The 17,749-nt window shown below is 36.6% G+C and overlaps 2 protein-coding genes across 2 annotated transcripts in view; one reads left to right on the top strand and one right to left on the bottom strand.

Annotated features, from left to right (window-relative positions):
• The window catches only part of LOC132702185 (aminopeptidase N), a 33,369-nt gene extending 21,656 nt beyond the window's left edge, over nucleotides 1–11,713 (top strand). The window contains exons 2-12 of the mRNA XM_060670684.1: nucleotides 747–1,467; nucleotides 1,520–1,678; nucleotides 1,736–2,029; nucleotides 2,087–2,270; nucleotides 3,091–3,247; nucleotides 3,295–3,376; nucleotides 3,812–4,454; nucleotides 6,505–6,704; nucleotides 9,367–9,678; nucleotides 11,171–11,252; nucleotides 11,311–11,713. Of these exons, the coding sequence (XP_060526667.1) occupies nucleotides 747–1,467; nucleotides 1,520–1,678; nucleotides 1,736–2,029; nucleotides 2,087–2,270; nucleotides 3,091–3,247; nucleotides 3,295–3,376; nucleotides 3,812–4,454; nucleotides 6,505–6,704; nucleotides 9,367–9,678; nucleotides 11,171–11,252; nucleotides 11,311–11,475 (2,999 nt within the window). The 3' untranslated portion in view covers nucleotides 11,476–11,713. The remainder of the gene's footprint in view (nucleotides 1–746; nucleotides 1,468–1,519; nucleotides 1,679–1,735; nucleotides 2,030–2,086; nucleotides 2,271–3,090; nucleotides 3,248–3,294; nucleotides 3,377–3,811; nucleotides 4,455–6,504; nucleotides 6,705–9,366; nucleotides 9,679–11,170; nucleotides 11,253–11,310) is intronic.
• A 2,791-nt stretch (nucleotides 11,714–14,504) lies between these two features.
• On the bottom strand, nucleotides 14,505–17,407 carry LOC132702317 (ras-related protein Rab-11A). The gene is made up of 5 exons (XM_060670876.1): nucleotides 17,093–17,407; nucleotides 16,490–16,611; nucleotides 15,823–15,971; nucleotides 15,259–15,458; nucleotides 14,505–15,196 (listed from the first exon to the last, which is right to left on the bottom strand). The coding sequence occupies exons 1-5, from the start codon at nucleotides 17,130–17,132 to the stop codon at nucleotides 15,060–15,062; spliced, it is 648 nt and encodes a 215-aa protein (XP_060526859.1). The 5' UTR covers nucleotides 17,133–17,407; the 3' UTR covers nucleotides 14,505–15,059.
• Nucleotides 17,408–17,749: the final 342 nt, after the last annotated feature.

Raw genomic sequence — 17,749 nt, 5'->3', positions numbered from 1 at the left:
TATACTCTTTGGTAACGACCAATAGATTAGTCAAGTACGAAGGAATATTGAAATCAAATTTAATAACCTAACATTATACTACTGCAAGAGGCTGGGCTTCATTCTATACTCAAAATTAAAATTGCCGGAACATGTGACAAGTAAACTCAGAACGTGTGATAGTAGTTTAAAGTTAATCTACGGTCAACATCATTCTTTGTCTCGAAATATAAAAAAACCTGTGCGATACTTTTGTGAGATCACAACGGACTCATTGTATTAGTGTATTCGTGCCCTGCCTTGACACTGCGGAAAAATATCGCATTCAGAAAGTGCAAAATTCATGTCTTTGACTAGTATATGGAGTGAGTCGCAGACACCATATACCACTTTACCTAAAAAAATCTGTTGTTAGTATGTTTAACAAATATAGGGACCAGGTCACAACCTTTTTCCACAAAATTATTAAGTATAAAATACCGCCTTACCTGTGCAACAAAATTTGTTTTAGAAGTGATATACATAATTTTAAATTAGGTCGTAAGGGGCTCTGGACTGTTCCTCAACATCGTAAAATATTGTTTTCTTATGCTATAGCTTTTATTCTAAGTAAGTTCAATATACACGACTTTTGGCAATCACATTTGACATTTAGGAACAGAATAAAGAAACAAATATTATTTGAGCAATAGATACATTTCACCGACAAACACTACACCAGGAACGCTAGTTTAAAACACTATTCTGAATGAAAAATGGGTTTTCAGAGCGCAGCGACATGACGCATCACGAAAACCTCTCCATGATGGACACGGTAACCACTAAATACGGCCGGACCAGCTTCGTTACTGTCTCGCGCACCCTGGCCATCATCTTGGTAGTCATCTTCTTCATATGCCTCATCGCCACAGGCCTGTTGGTATACAGCTTCACCTCTACGTGTCCCAAAAACGAGACGAGACTTGGGGACGCAGAACAGGTATCGAGGACGACCTCGTGTTCCGTACAAGTGAAGCAAGAGGAAGCGGTGTCCACCACGATGCGCGCCGTCGTCACTCTTCCTCCACCTTCCACCACTTTCAAGACTGACGGCGCATTGGATATCGATAAGGATTTGGATATCAGACTGCCAAGGTCCATCAAACCTCGCTCATATAGGCTGCACCTGACGCCGTTCTTGGAACAGGGCAATTTCACATTCCACGGCAAAGTCACGATCCTCGTCGAAGTAACAAAGACCTGCAGCAACATAACGTTGCACGCGCAGGACCTCATTATAGACACGGTTAGTGTGATGGACGCCGGCAATAACACCGTGTCGATCAAAGACGTGCGAACTGTGTCCGCAAAACAGTTCTTGGTGATAGATCTAGATGAAGAATTAGTGGAAACAAATCAGTATTACGTTTTCGTAGTGTTTAAGGGTGTACTTAACGACATGCTGCAGGGCTTTTATCGAAGCAGCTACGTAGAGAACAGCGTTACTAGGTAAGTCACCGTACTATGCGGATTCAGTCGTAGGTGAACCAAGTACTTTCAGGTGGATAGCTGCCACCCAGTTCCAAGCGACAGACGCGAGGAAGGCATTTCCCTGTTTCGACGAGCCCGCTTTAAAGGCCAAATTCCAGATCAGTATCGCGAGGCCGAAGAATATGTCGTCCATTTCGAATATGAGAAGGATGGAGACATCAGACCATGTGTAAGTGTGAAAAAGGCTTTAGGATAGGAAGGTGATGTTAGAGAAAAACGATTTTAGAGATAATTTGCCGGGGTATGCGTGGGACCACTACGAGGAGAGTTTACCAATGTCCACGTACCTGGTGGCATTCGTCGTGTCAGACTTTCAGCACATCAGCAACGGCAATTGCTCGATATGGGCCCGACCCAGCGCTCTATCCCAAGCCCAGTACAGCGTCAAGATAGGACCGTCGATCCTCAAATACTACGAGCAGTTCTTCGGAATCGAATATCCGCTGCCCAAGTTGGATATGGTCGCGATTCCAGACTTCTCAGCAGGCGCCATGGAAAACTGGGGTCTGATCACCTACAGGTATATGGAATGGTACATTCGCTGAGCACTTAATTGACGCGTATCGGTTATACTTAGGGAACCGGTTTTGCTGTACGAGAACGGAGTGTCGAGCAAGTCCAGTTTGCAGAGGATCGCTCACGTAGTCGCCCACGAACTGGCCCACCAATGGTTCGGCAATTTGGTGACGCCGGCTTGGTGGGAAGATCTCTGGTTGAACGAGGGCTTCGCTACGTACGTCGAATTCTTAGGAGCCCACGCGGTAATGGACATTAATATATGCCGGATGTGCCAGTGGGCAAACGGATGTTCCTTAAAATTTCAAAAAAAAAAAATTCTGAAATGGCTACCAGTAATTGGCATCTTGAATCTGCAAAATATTATTTTACTAGTGATTCTCAGGGTAAACAGTATTTTGTAACTGAGATAAGTTCATATCTTTCTTAGATCCTTTTTACTATATCATTAAAAGGAAAGTGATGAGGATTGCTCTAACATTTCCGGAAATAACTAATAAATATCTAACCAAAACGGCTTAATGCATTTCAATAAACTTGAAATCATTATTTCCCAAACCTGCTATAAGTGAGATGATAGCGTTTTCTGACGTAATAATGCAACGATATGAATTTCGTTACGTCATTTGATCGAAAGGGAAATCAAAAGCCTTTATAAATGTAAAAATGCTCGTATGCAGGAATTTATCCTATGTCATATATTTATTATGGCTGTACTAACTTCAGCTCTTGTAAGGTTGGCTACAGCATTACGGATAAGATTAACCATATTTTCTATGGTAGTAGCGCGAGTTTAACAAAGAATATATTTTATTAATTTCTTCCCAATACTTTGAAGGTTCATTCTAATCATTCTTTCGTTGATCGGTTCCCATGAGGTGACATACTTTGGCAAACTTTCTGTGTTTCTGTACTTAGCATCTGCAATCTTTGAGTAGTCTGCTCTAAATGGTTCATCATTTTCTGTTCAGAACCTTTTCCTTTTTTGTTTGTCTCCGTTAAGATCAAAGTCTCTGGGATTTTTCAATTCGTTAACCATTTCGTTTATTTCGATTTTGGTTCCAGGTTCAACCAAAATGGAAAGACTTGGACTTATTTTTGGTCAGCGAGCTCCACGAGTCGTTCACGCTAGACTCCTTGAAGTCATCGCATCCTATTTCCGTTAAGGTGTACAACCCCGACGAGGTAAACGACATATTCGACAGGATTTCGTACTCGAAAGGTGAGGGTAGTCGATTTTAAAAACATTCCCTCGAGGTGGTTTTCTAGGTGCCTCCATAATTAGGATGATGCAGCATTTCCTCGGCCAAGAAGTATTCCACAAAGGGTTGAATACCTATTTGAAAAACAGGTAGGATATTTGTATCTGTATGAAAAATACTGCTAGATGATAGATAGATAATTTATTCACGAAGCCCGGTACAATATATATTTTGTCAGAAAACAATCACGTAAAAAATTACAACTTTGACATAAAAAACAAAGATTCATTTTAAAAAGAAAATATTAAAGTCATTTAAATGCTCTCAAATACAATTCAAATTCTTTGAGGCTGTAGAACGCATTGCCGGACAGGAGCCTCGTCTTTTTAAAATTGCTATATAAAGATGGTAATGACAATCGATTTTCTAGAAAATGGAGTCCGGAAAGGCAGAATTATGCACCTTAGTATTAGCTTTTGTTTTCTAAAAATTTTTATAGAGTTGGTATCACCACTCCAAGTAATGAATTCAGAGCAGCACACAAAGCTACAACATCATTTTGGTTAATAAAGTTCATGTCTTAGGATGTACGGTAGTGCCGAACAAGACGACCTATGGTACACTCTCACCCAAGAGAGCCAGGCGAGCAAATCCCTGCCGGATGGTACAACGGTGAAACAGATTATGGACACGTGGACCTTGCAAACCGGCTACCCGATAGTGACGGCAATGAGACAACCCGACAGATCTGTAACGCTGATCCAGCAACGGTTCCTCTTAGACAGAGACGAACAGCACGAAGACGACACCTTGTGGTGGGTTCCCATCACCATTCTGGACAGCCAAGATCGCCAAACCAACGCGTGGTTGAGCAACGTGAAAGAAACTACCGTGGAAAACGCGCTTGACGCTGACGTCTCGTGGTTCTTGATCAACGTGAACCAAACCGGGTACTACAGGGTAAACTACGAGGTCGAGAATTGGAAGAAATTGATGAACCAACTCCTGGGCAACGGTCACGTTATTTTCACCCCTACGAATAGGGCGCAAATGTTGGACGACGCTCTGAACTTGGCCTTTGCCGGGTACCTTAGCTACGACGTCGCCCTGAACGTGACGAAGTACCTGGTCAACGAGAGAGAGTACGTAGCGTGGAAAGCGGCTCTGAACAACTTCGAGTTCTTGCACAATATGCTCGTGAGGACCGCCCATTTTGATAAGTTCAAGGTAAGGGCGTAGTACAAGGCGAGTCAATGATAGAATAACGTTCATCATCTCATTGGTTTCAGAAGTTATGAGAAAATGGTAAATACAAACGTTGTAAAAATTGTTAGGATGCTATTTTGAAATGTTGTTTTGAATTCGTTTTCAAAGTCTTCAAACTTTTTATTAAATAATAATACATACCTAAACCAGATAGTTTTTCCAAAATTTTTATTTTTCTAAAAAAATACTAGTTTTCACACTTGCAAGAACATTACGATAACGCCTTTATTTTTGAAGGTTTAGGGTTTAGGTCCGGACGCAGTACGATCACTGCTTAATGTCACTAGTGACCTTTTTAGGACTCAGGATGTGTCAAGACATACTTGTTTGATTTTGTTGAATACATTACATTAGAAAACATTAAATCATAATCTTATTTTAAAATTAAAGTTGTTTGGTTTAAACGGCACTGCTATTACTTTTATGAAAACTTACTTGGGAGGTCGCCGGTAGAGGGTTACATTGGTATCACTTTCTACTAATTTTAGGGGAGTTCCTCAGAGCAGCATTTTATTACCTTTATTGTTCCGAGTTACACGTCTAACTTCTCTAGGCACCTAAATAAATGTTATTCTTATCAATATGCTGATGATACGCAAATATATTTCTCATTCTCGGACAAAGATGTAGCTTTCAGTAGTCTTTCAAACACATAAATGAGTACCTTGAAGTGATTTGTAGAATCTCCAAAGCCCATGGTCTGATACTAAATGATTCCAAGAGCCAGGTTGTTCTTTTTGGCAATAAAAAAGAGGAAATTATCCTGTATAATGATATTAAGTTTTTCTTGAATGGTACTCCGTTTGAATTTGTCAACAAATTCCAAAGGAGTCTTTCTTGATAGCAATCTGCTTTTGGATTCTCACTTGTCTTATTTATTACAGAAGTCATACGGTAAACTGAAAGTTTTTTACATGTATAAAGACTACTTATCTACTGAGATTAGACTTAAATTGTGTGACTCTTATACTCTCTCTATTGGGATATGCGGACTAAAAAAATTAAGAGCTCAAATCTGCTCACAAATGAATGCAAATGTTTTTTTTTTTGAGGAAATCAGTGGCGTACCACTGAACGACTGTAAATAAATAATATTTTGGTTAATTAGGTCGCCACTTCACTGGTTAAATCGAGAACTTTTTTTTGTGAGGAATTAAATATCTAATTAGAACAAAATGTCTAGTTTTTAGTTGCCAACTGGTGTCCTTCAGAAAAAAAATTAGACTGTGCTTTTTAATTTTATAGTTTTAATGAAATAACATATCTTAGTAACAAGATAAATAATAAACGATTCTTATTTAAATTTGTTTTATTTATTTAAGTTTCCGTACTTCGTATTCGTGCTTCGATTTTTTGAAGTATTTTAATATTAACGATATTGTTATGACCAAGCAGAGAAAAGGTTTTTATTTTTTTAGGTTAAAAATGTACATCGGAAAATAATCAAAAAATATTTTTTATTTTAAGAGAAATCAGTGGCATACCATCAATATGACATGTGAAATTCCGTACGCCAGCAACTGGTCTATGTTTTTAAAAAATGTGGTGCACTAAATAATGTCTCTTGATTCATGGTATATGTGTGCCAAATTTCATTAAAATATCTAAAGTGCTATCTCAAAAGACATATGTTCATAAGAAGTTTTCTTTTTAAAATGGAGCCAAAAATCGCCAACTTAATTATTGACCTTCAATTAGCAGCAAACACGCTCTATATGATGTGCCGTTTAAGAAAAATCGTATGTAGGTATTAATAAAAAAAAGTTGAAAAATTTCAAAACGAATTCAAAACGAAGTTTAATAATAATAACAACAATAAGTAAAAGTGCAGGTTTGAGTTGTAGCTTTTTTCAGCCACCCTGTATACTTTAAAGTAATTTTAAATGTCCACGCTAACAATCTTTACAACTTTTATATTTACCGTTTACTCATAATTTTTAAAACCTTTACTCTATCGCTAACTCACCCTGTGCAATTTTTGAGCCACGTTAGGCAATGTAAATAATTTTAGGTGTATATTACGGCACTACTCCAAGATTTCTACGAAGAACTGGGATTCAAAGAGGCTAGTAAAGAGGACCCGACGAGAGTACTGAACAGGATGGAAATTATAAACCAAGCTTGCAAACTGGGAGTGAAGGACTGCGTGTTGCAAGCGGTTCAGCAGTTCCAGAATTGGAGGAACAGCGCCAATCCTGATAAGGAAAATTTGTGAGTAGAGGGTGATTCATTTTAAATGTCTACCCCTAAGTTTTTTCCTTCAAATCTTAACAAAAAAAATGTATTATAAAAAAGTAGTAGATAAAAACATATTTTCTCATTATGAAATGCCCTGTATCTTGTAGCCTTGTGGATATTTTTGATATTTAAGACGGAAAAACCATGTTTTCCATTAGTCGTTCTATTATTTGCCAGAAAAAAGTGTTTAAATATAGTGTTATATATTAAAAATAACAAGAATGCAGTTGCGGCAAGACGCGAATATGACAAAACTCACGGTGATGGCGGCAATAATAGGCCTATACCATCTAGAAAAGCATTTAAAACTGTCACTTCAGAGGTATAGATAGAGAGGAGAAAAACGTAAACCATTCCTAATCGGGATGCCCTTGCGTCATAATATAGCCATCAGTACATTCAAAATAGTCTAATATATATTATTGTTTTCTGATACTGGCAACGAATCAGGGTGTCTCCAAAAAAGTTTATTTACTGAATACTATTTCCCAGGTTGTACGCTTTTACTGCATTTTTTCCAGTAATAATTATGGGTTTCTTTTTCACCCTTTAAATTCCATATGTGATACAGTTCGCGATTTGCATAATAGTATTGGAAAAATCTGGATAATTCTAAACAAAAATAAGACTAACATTTTGTAAGCTCGTGTTAGACCTGTCTCTTTCTTAAAATTTTATGAACTGATGAATCGTCTTTTAAACAGCAGGAGTGTCCGACAAAAAAATTCCACCATTGCTCTGCAGAAAATCGACCTTACGGTTCTAGATACTTTTTTTATTTTATCATTAAAAAAATAAAATTTATTTTGATAGGCAAGAAAACATTAGTATAGTAAAAGAAGGAATTAGGACTGTAATAAATAATAAAAATACCAATCATTTTAAATGGATTAATTAATCTATAGAAAAACTAAACAGGGCTATGGATGATGTGTAGAAATTAATGGTGGCCGGTCACATTCATCAATTGGTCGCAGTAATTAAATAAAGAAATAAACGAATAGAGTTAACCGCGCCTAAATATGTTTTCCAATGATATTAAAAATGATTGCAATTGTTTATATAGTAGATATTAATTATTAAACTGTTTATCATTCATGTCTTAAATGAAATTTTAGTTTTTACATTTTCTGTTTTAAATATCAAAAACAACCATAAATATTTTTGAAATCAGTATTCAAAGGGCTCTCATTTTTATATCACCCTTTATAGGTAAACGAAGAAAATCTTTCGTTGTACCCTACAGCTTTTGTATTAAACTTTTTTTTTTCGAAAATTTGCTGATACTGGCACTCACAATTTAAAATTTAAAAATCATCATATCATTTGATGATATGATGATATTTCTACACTTTTTATTCACCTTTTATTAACAATAATAACATTAGATAAGAATCGCTCTCAACAATTACAAAAGTATACGCAGCTACCGAGAATTTATTCTAAAGGTGACTTTAGCGGCAGTGTCACATTTTCCTGACTACAAAACATTCTTATTTTAAATAGAAAGGCTATGTTTTTATTCCATTTTTGGATTACTCTTAAAATTGTAAGTATTTTTCGTATAACATACCCCTACTCCAATCCAATCGTTTTTTCCGGAATGACAAAAAATCAATAAATTAGAACTTAATTTATGAACGACATAATTAATGACTTTAACGAATTGGTAAACTTAAATAACAATAAAAACCATTTAACAACAAAGAAGCTACCTATTTTAATAAATGCTCGCACGGACGGTCTTTAAATTCCCGTACAATATTTTGCAGAGCAATCGGTTGTAAACTTCAAATTTCGGCTCTTATCGGCTCCTATGAGTCAGTCAGTGTTGGATTTGATTTTGCGCACTTCAGTTTTGAGGTGCCCTAAAGAAAAAATTCTAGGGGATTTGAATCTGGTGAACCAGGCAGCCAGTCGATAGTCGCGATCCAGCAATTTTGTGTGTGATGGGGAGATGCCCATATGCGGTTATAGTAAAGCTAATTGGGTGATATTTTTCACCGGTGAGAACGCTATTGATAAAGAGAGGCCATATAATATTTCCACCAATTATTCCAACCCATACATAGCTTTTGAGGATTTTGGATATTACGTTCCTTCATTCAATGAGGATTTTCGTTTGAGCAATATCGGCAATTGCGTCGAATAACGAAGCCATGCAAGTCTGTGGATTATTTATAATTGATAATAAAACATTTAGAATCTCTCCATCCTTCGTGTTAGTTCTGGTCAGTCGTTTACATCCCCGGTTCGTAAATTGAGGTCTATTTAGGTATGCTGTATAAAATAATTCACATACATCACCATAACCGTCCATCGTTAATATTTTAATTCATTTGGATACGCTCAAAAACATAATAGTTGTTATTATTATTAATTTGTCATTCTTTCAAAAACGGTTAAATTTGGGTATTAGGCATGCATGAAAAATACTTGAAATTTTTAGAGAAATCGAAAACTACATGGTGTTGAGTGAACTAGAACACAATATGCAATTCTGAGGATTTTAGGAGAAACACAAGAACTCGCGAGGCACAAGCAGTTCTCTTGAGCCGATACAAAATTGCATAAACTTAAGTTTAATAATTCTAGTACCACCCAACGCCACAATGTGAAAACACTCTGGTTACAGCATCAACCCCGACCTGCGCGAAACTGTGTACTGTACGGCCATCGGCGTAGGTGGTCTGGACGAATGGGACTTCGCCTGGAGCCGCTACCTCAAGACCAACGTGGCGACCGACAAAGAAATTTTGCTGTCGGCGCTGGCCTGTTCCAAGGAAACCTGGATACTGAGCCGGTACCTGGAATGGTCCATAACGGACAACTCCGGAATACGGAAACACGATATCGCGAGGGTATTCGCTGCGGTGTCGGCAAACCCCGTCGGACACGACTTAGCTTACAAGTTTTTGAAAAGCAATTGGAATAGAATCCGCGAACAGTAAGGATCCTTTATACTCATTCCTCTTAGAATTTAAGGCGACAAACGTTCACTAGAAGGTGGTAGACACTGATTCAGTAGAAATACTGAAAGATTGTCGAACTTTGTCTTAATTTTTTATTTACACAATGTGTCGGCCAGATGTATCTCTACCCGTTATCAAGTGCAGACTAATTTTAATTCAAAGGCTACGAGACTACAACGTTCAACAACGATCATACAAGTTTGAAGTGAGAAGTTTATATACCAATGTGCCCTTGGAGGAATCGCTAGACGTTGTTGATGCCAGATTAAGGAATAATACAATATGTGCTGTCTGCATAACTCTTACCTTCAAGTCACGGATAACTTCTACGCACAAGATTATGGCCTAGCGATGTGTTCCCCTCTCTCCCCCCTTAGTATTTCTAAGGCTACAAAGTTCGAATATGAATCAAGGAATTAGAATAGAAATGCGAACTTTTTTATTTTTTAATTTTTATAAGTCTATAGTCGTCATATAATTGAATCGGTCAATGTTTGCAAGATATATATATATATATATATATATATATATATATATATATATATATATATATATATATATAGATATATATATATATATATATATATATATATATATATATATATATATATATATATATATATATAAAACTTGTAAAAATACTTTTAAAAAAACTATATCTAAGTGCACAGAAGTAAGTAAAACTATTTTAATAATAAGCAAAAAAGTTTGATATTTTGGAATAGGAAAAAAATAAACAGCCTCTGTATTTATTTTAACTCATTTTTATTACAATCACAATGACACAAACAAACCGTAAATTTTTACATTTATAACGCACTCGTTGTTAAATAAAGTGATAAATAAAAATGAACTTACCTGCAAGACTAATAGAGGGAACAACACTGAATGTAAGTCCTGTGTCACCTCTTTTGCCGGTGGAAAAAAAACTTTAACGGATTGGTGGTTTTAATCCGAGTATTAGCGCACGCACTGGACTGAAAAATTGGCGGAATGATTTTCACGGTAAGACAAATGTCAATTGACGCTTACCACGCCATCCCTTGCCTTGTCGAATTAATAAAAACGGACGGTAATAGGGATTGAGCCAACCATCTACGATCGATTAACTGTGCACAGCACAAAAGTATTTAACTGAAACTTTCCGAATCTTGTTTTGTTTTTGTTTTTACTGTTATTTTCTCGGTGAATGGTGACTTACTTCCAAAAACCTGAGAATGCCTTAATTAAAAGGAACTGGAAGTAACCATCATGCTCCAGGGAGGCTTGTTTTATTATGTGTTTTCTCTTCTTTTGGCGAATGTGCTCAGTCGTCAGTGGTTAACGCACGGACGGGATTGTGATGACGCCAAGAGAAAAGAAGGGCAATAATCGTTTTGTAGTAACAGGAATGAGTCTTAAAAAGTCTTATTTAAAGCATAACAGCTAAACTAAACGAATTTTTAAGTGTACTTATTTTTGTTAAAGTTTGGGTCCATCTTCAATGTCTTTGAGTAGTTTGGTGAGAACGTCGACGGCAAAGTTCAACACGGACGAAGAGGTCGATGACGTAATAATTACCATGAAATTTTTTCGCTCGTGATTAATACTGTGAAACTTTTTTGCAGTTCAAGTCCTTTTTCCAGAGGAAGAAGGAGGAGTTTGGTATCGCGACTCGAACCGCGGAGCAATCTATCGAGCAAATAGAAGCGAATACCAGGTGGATGAAAAAACATTATCAATCGATCGTCAACTGGCTGGAAAATTTTAAAAACGGATATTTTAACGGATGAAAACTGAACTAGTTTAAACTCTTAAGAGGACGAGGTGTAAATATTTTTCCCGTCAACAATTTGTGAAAAGGGAAACGAATGGATCGTGTAATTTAACATCATGCTTTATGCTCAATTTTGTTATTTAGGAAAGGGGATTGGAATTTAATGGAAATTTATATATGATTCTTCGTACATTGTGTAATAACGTAGTATCAAAAATTTGTGAGGCTTTACTGTAAAATAAATATTTCTAAAAGATCTTTTTTTTAATTAAATAACCGGCGAAACGTGTGGACAATATTTGCTGCAACTTTGCCGTCAGAATCTTGATAACAAATATTTTATTAAGGCCAATTGTTGAGTAACTTGTGTTTAATTAAAGTTCTCAAAATGATTGTTTCATTTATGTGGCGCCATCTACCTAGCAATAGAAGAAACACTGGTGAAAATTACCCGTTTTCGTTTGCGAATTTTAAGCCGAAGAACGTATTAAGCTTCCCTTAAGGTTAGTTTTGGAATAAGCAGATCGTTGAATTGTATGTAATTTCTACAACTTTATTCTGCTCCTGTTTGTTTTTTTAATACATATTGTGTTATCATAGGAAATCACAAACTGGCAAAAGCGAGTAAAGCGTCATCAACGAGATTTATTTACTGGCATGTGTCGTCATCAATACCCAGACAAATTTGTACTTTTATGCTCTGTTTCATAATGGGAGAGTTATAAATCATTATTGAACTGTAAAACTTTGTGGTCTTAGCCGTGTTTCAAAGGCTTAATATTGTACAGGGTGAAAATAATTCCCTTCTGTGAGGAAATATCAATGCCTACCAATTTTTACCACTATATCTTTTCTAATAGCTATCATACTGAAAACAGTGCTGTAAAAATGTCACATCGAAACTGATTGACGACCTGTCACCGGCCATGTTGGTTGTTGAATGCCGCAAGGGTTAAGAACGAGACGCACATGCGCATGTTGAATGAAAATTCTCTTTTTTTTCATAGTTGCTTCATAAGTTCTTGTATTACCGGCATTAGGCGGAGTTGTTCTATAACACACTTTTAAAATGCAAGGATTGAAACGGAGAATCGAGAAAATAGAATATGAGAAACTGATAACACGGTAGAAAACAAGTAGAGAAACAAAGGGACTTTGCCCCACATAACTTCACTTTTTTGGCCCCCCGCCCACGGGCCACTCGCCCTCCGCTCCGGGGGCCCCCGACCATAGGCCGTTCGCCCATGGTGCCCGAAGGACCCTTTGAGCCACTCGCCCGGGGGGCTGCCTAACCAAACCGTCATCCGTGGTGCCATTCAAACCGTCGTCCGTGGTGCCAACCTAACCTAACCGTCGTCCGTGGGCGGGGGGCCAAAAGTCGGGGGCCTCCGGGGCGGAGTGCGGTTATGTGGGGCAAAGTCCCTTTGTTTCTCTACTAAAACACTCCATAACCCTTTATTTGCCTGACACGATAGCGCTGAAAGGCCACCAAAAATAAGAATTTTTCGGAAACACATCAGAATTTCTGAAAAATAAGTCAAAATTTCTGACAATAAGTCAAAAACAATAAACAACTTCTAAACTGAGGGTACTAGATAGCAAAATATTACCTTTGTTATACCCGCAGTCACGAACTGTCTGGAAAATTTTAAATTTCTCTCAGTCAACTGATTTTTTGATACGATGACGTTTCTGACTACGATTGGGACAAAACTATAATTAAATACTATTATCAAAATTTTTAACGTTAAACATTGATTTTAAGTATTTATAAAATACCTTCCACTTTTTAAACGCAAATAAGCCAAAATCAATAAAGTTAGACATCACTTCCATGAAAACTGGAAATTCTTTCAAATTACATTATGTTCAAACCACAACTTGACAGAAGAAATGGTGAAACTACCACTCCTTAGGAGCAACGTTTAAATAAATTTAAAATTTGTAATTGGCGCTTCAAAAAACCTAACCAACCAATTTTTATTATTATACTAACGAACCCAGCAACATTTGTTTGAAGCATGTTGAGCTCAGTCTGTGTAGTACCTCCAGTTTAGAGAATGCCCTTTCTTTGTGAATTACCCTGTATATCTGATGTTTTGATTCGCAATGACCCTTATGAAACTTATGTCAGAATTTCTGACATGTTACCGAGAAATTCTAACTTATTCGTCAAAAATTTGCCTAAGTAAACTAAACCTAATTTTCAGCGCTATCGTACCACGAAGACCAAAATGCGCAATTGAAGTTGTTTGGTAAATAGTTTTTTTTTAATAATAGTTATTGCGATTTATCTATTTCATATTACCTCTATACAAGTTTTTTTTTACTTGATCTTAGAATAATTCATATCCCAATTACCTGCTATCTCAATACTTGTAATCACGTATAATTATTACTATATTATTCTAATAAACTACCTGTATTAACGCCACTGTCATATTACTTTCATTCACGGAACTCGCCTGTTATTATATGCAAATTAGTGCGACCCTAATTTAGGAAAGATTTCAGGTCTTTACAACTAAAATAGGAAAAACAATCACTGCAATTTATACGATAGAAAATTACCAATACCAAACCATAGAAACCATTTTTGTATCTGTCATCATATTAATTCAGCATCTTTTAATTGAATTACCTGATTTTTTTGCATTTAAAAATAAATTAAAGAAATCTCTGTTAGGTTAGCAATAATTGATTTGGTTTCTCTTAATTACAGGAAAATAACATGTTTCTTCCTCCCTTGTGATCTCCCCCTTCCTACAGCAATTCACATTCACTATGTTATATAATTTTTCTTTTATTCATTGAGTCACTATATAAAATTACATAAAATGATTGCTCGACTATTTTGTTAAGTACTTTTGACATGTAGGTAAAACAGAACGTGCCTCGCGCAAGAATCTGACACACCGGCGTTTATTTATCCTAATTTAGCAAACTTTATGCTATACGATAAATAATAAACATTATTATTATTATTATTATTACTCTCCGTATCCCCAATGGAAATGACAAAGCAAAAAAAAACATTTGAAAAACTTAAAATTTTAGTACTTTTAATACTCTAAAATTTACAAATACAATCCAACAGAAAAAAGTATATTTTGTTTTATAAATATGCACCTCGAAATTATACTACAAATATATATATATTTATATAATCACATGGCTTTATGTAAGCATAAGTTGAAACGTTACCTAGACATATTGTATTATTACTGTTAAATTAATAATTCCTTGTGATAATAATTAGATTTAATTTTTTATATTTTTCTCGAAAAGAGAACGACCGGCGTAAAGGCAGAAGTGGGGGGAAAGGACGCGTCCCGACGCAACTCATAACCGGGCGGGAGGAGGTATAGGGCGAGTACATATTATACATAATCAATCTTAAAAAATAATAATGAAGATAATTAAAAAAAAAACTGAACATCCGAAAGTAGCAGTGCAAACCGTCTTCAAACTTCCAAAAGATTGGAAAACGGAGTCTCCCCGTTCACGGGAAAAAAACGAAACTGATTGCTGCTGCGACACGACATCCGCTACGTTTTCATTTTTAGTGACGAAAATCTAAGAAGAGGGGAAAAATTGCGTCTACTGGCAACACTGTTTACGCACGCCGTCCGAGTTCATGGTCGGTTTCACGTCGATCGGTTCCACGTTCTGCGGCCGGATCGTGTCGCCCTCTGGCGGATCCCGGATCTGCTTCTGCGACACGATTCTGTATATTTCTGCACAAAAAAAAAGCGGCAAATAAACACCGCCGACCGAAAAGCTGGAACTAGGAGTCTACCTGTAAGTATGTTTTGAAAAGCCAAATCAACGTTGGTCGAGTCCAGGGCCGACGTTTCGATGAAAGAGAGGCCGTTTCGTTCAGCAAATCCGCGGGCCTCCTCAGTAAGGACCGCCCTCAGGTGTCGGAGATCGGATTTATTGCCAACGAGCATGATGACAATGTTCTGGTCGGCGTGGTCTCTCAATTCACGCAACCATCTAAGCAAATTTAAAACGATGCAATTACAAGAAAAGTTTGGCAACAAATGAAAGTACCCAAGATGATTGAACCACAAGTGAGACCTGCACCATTTGAGCCCAAAAGCAGTGTGCTAGGCAAAGATACAATGAAAGTGAATTTAGTAACAGTTGTTTCCAATTTCATTAAAATTTTGAATTAATTTATCATTTTGAATTATATGTAGCTTTCACCAATTTTATTAGAGGCAAATGATGTAATGTGCGGCTTTGGGGAATGCGGTGTTGCCAGACTAGCCAATTTAATTAATTTATGATTGATTTGCAGTATTTCGATATTTTTTTTTTTTGGGTCCCTATTTTGGTTGAATGTTTCTGACAATACCTTTCGACGTTCTCGTAGGTAAGATGTTTGGCGATATCGTAGACGAGAAGAGCCCCAACGGCGCCTCGGTAGTAAGCCGCAGTTATAGCTCGGTAACGCTCTTGGCCAGCCGTGTCCCATATTTGCGCCTTTATGGTTTTCCCGTCCACCTGGTACCAACGAAATTCAGTAGCACTAGCTGGGAAGAAACCTTCCCAAAATGTTGTTCTCGATAAAGTAAAAAAGAAAACAATGTATGATAATTTAGTGTCCAAAAATATGCAGGGAGTCGCATTTAAAAATTTGACACTGGAACCATTTCCCATGAACCAAAACGAGAAAAATATCTGAAAAGTCTACTCTTTTTATACCACTTAACTATACCAAATCGATACCCATACTTTAGAAGCTGGAAACTTTCAGGCTCGCCATGATAAAACACATACTGAAAATGTCTGCCAGTTGTACCGACTTTTCCAGACTTGTACGAAAATCATGAACTAGTACCCTCAGAAAAGCATCTTGACATTTTCTGCGGGTGTTTATGAGGTTATTATTTAACAGCGTTGTCGTAAACACAAATAAAAATACGTTTTCTTCTGATTAACTATTATTGTTAAACGTCAGTATGTAACCCAATAATAAAAAGCACATTCATCACGTAAGATGCTTAGGTTAGTGAACATACCTGTATACTCCTTGTAGCGAATTCTACTCCTATCGTTGACTTGGATTCCAAGTTAAATTCATTCCTAGTAAATCTCGATAGTAAATTACTCTTGCCTACACCTGAATCCCCAATAAGAACAACTGCAATAACAAAACCTTTTGTATAATCTTTAATCGCATGGTAAGGTGTAAGTGGATGATCTCAGTGCAACAGGGAATCATCGCTAATTAAAACCGGTTGTCTGGCGGTATTAACGTCAATCTTTATTTAAAACTAGTAAAATACTGTACAATAACAAATAACAAAGATACGATCGCGTAGGAATAATTTAGGAAATTGGAAAGTCCATCGAAAATGTATTTGGGGTACATTAGATTATACAATGACATTGAGATAGCATAATTATTTTTTTTTAATACTTTAATGAGACATATTCCGATCGATCTGCGTTTTGCAAGTAAAGTTTTACGCTGCGTAATTGAAAATAAGGAGGTACTGATTGATTATTGTCAACGTTTGACCCTTTGACGTATGTTGATGACATGTCAGTTTATCAAATTAAAAAAAAACAATGGATCGAATTTAAGGAAAAACACAAACAATGACAGAGATTCTACTCACCCTTAAATAAATAATCGTACTCGTCATCTTTTGTACTCATTTTAAATGACCGTTCCCTTTGCTATCTACCCGAAAACTACTAAGCTCAGAAGCAATACACCGAAATAAATGTTCTACGTTATCACATCACAAAGAAATACGGACCAGAGGAGCCGAACTCGGATATCACAGACACATTTCCACGAAAAACACACGGATAGCTTTGGAGATGGCCAGGATAAAATTAAATAATCAGAGGAATACACAAAATGGCGTCGCCAACTTTTGTTGACTGGTATTCGACGAACGCCCCTTGCACAATTGTCAAAATGTTGGAACGAACACAGTTGCCACACTTAATACGTTGATAAAAAAATAAATTAGGCAACATGTCGGTGCTAGTCACTACTTATCAAGAGATGCGCATTTTAATATTTTATAGGGAAATTTATAGTCGATGCTTGAGGCTTCCTATGGTAAAAAAGGCGTTCGATGTGACATAATTAATAATTTGACAAATTCGTCAGCTCCATTCTGACATTCATCAGGCATCTTTACAATCCGAATCACGACTATGATTACGGACAATAAAATGACACAGCCAAGATCAGTTCCAACAAAATAAAATTTCTGTAGGTTTTCGAAATAATTTATGTGTGAAGAAACTTTTTATTATAT

This window comes from Cylas formicarius, unplaced genomic scaffold, assembly GCF_029955315.1.
Source record: "Cylas formicarius isolate icCylForm1 unplaced genomic scaffold, icCylForm1.1 PGA_scaffold_5__7_contigs__length_24384050, whole genome shotgun sequence".
NCBI lineage: Eukaryota > Metazoa > Arthropoda > Insecta > Coleoptera > Brentidae > Cylas > Cylas formicarius.
This window is presented reverse-complemented; position numbering and strand designations above follow the sequence as displayed.

What these genes read in the sequence shown, in the direction of transcription:
- LOC132702317 (XM_060670876.1), bottom strand. Translation starts at nt 17,132, where the DNA reads ATGAGTACAAAAGATGACGAGTACGATTATTTATTTAAGG. An exon ending in TCGCTACAAGGAGTATACAG is followed by an intron (nt 15,972 to 16,489) that starts GTATGTTCACTA and finishes CGTTGGTACCAG; the next exon opens with GTGGACGGGAAAACCATAAA. An exon ending in TTTTCAAAACATACTTACAG is followed by an intron (nt 15,197 to 15,258) that starts GTAGACTCCTAG and finishes TTTTTTGTGCAG; the next exon opens with AAATATACAGAATCGTGTCG.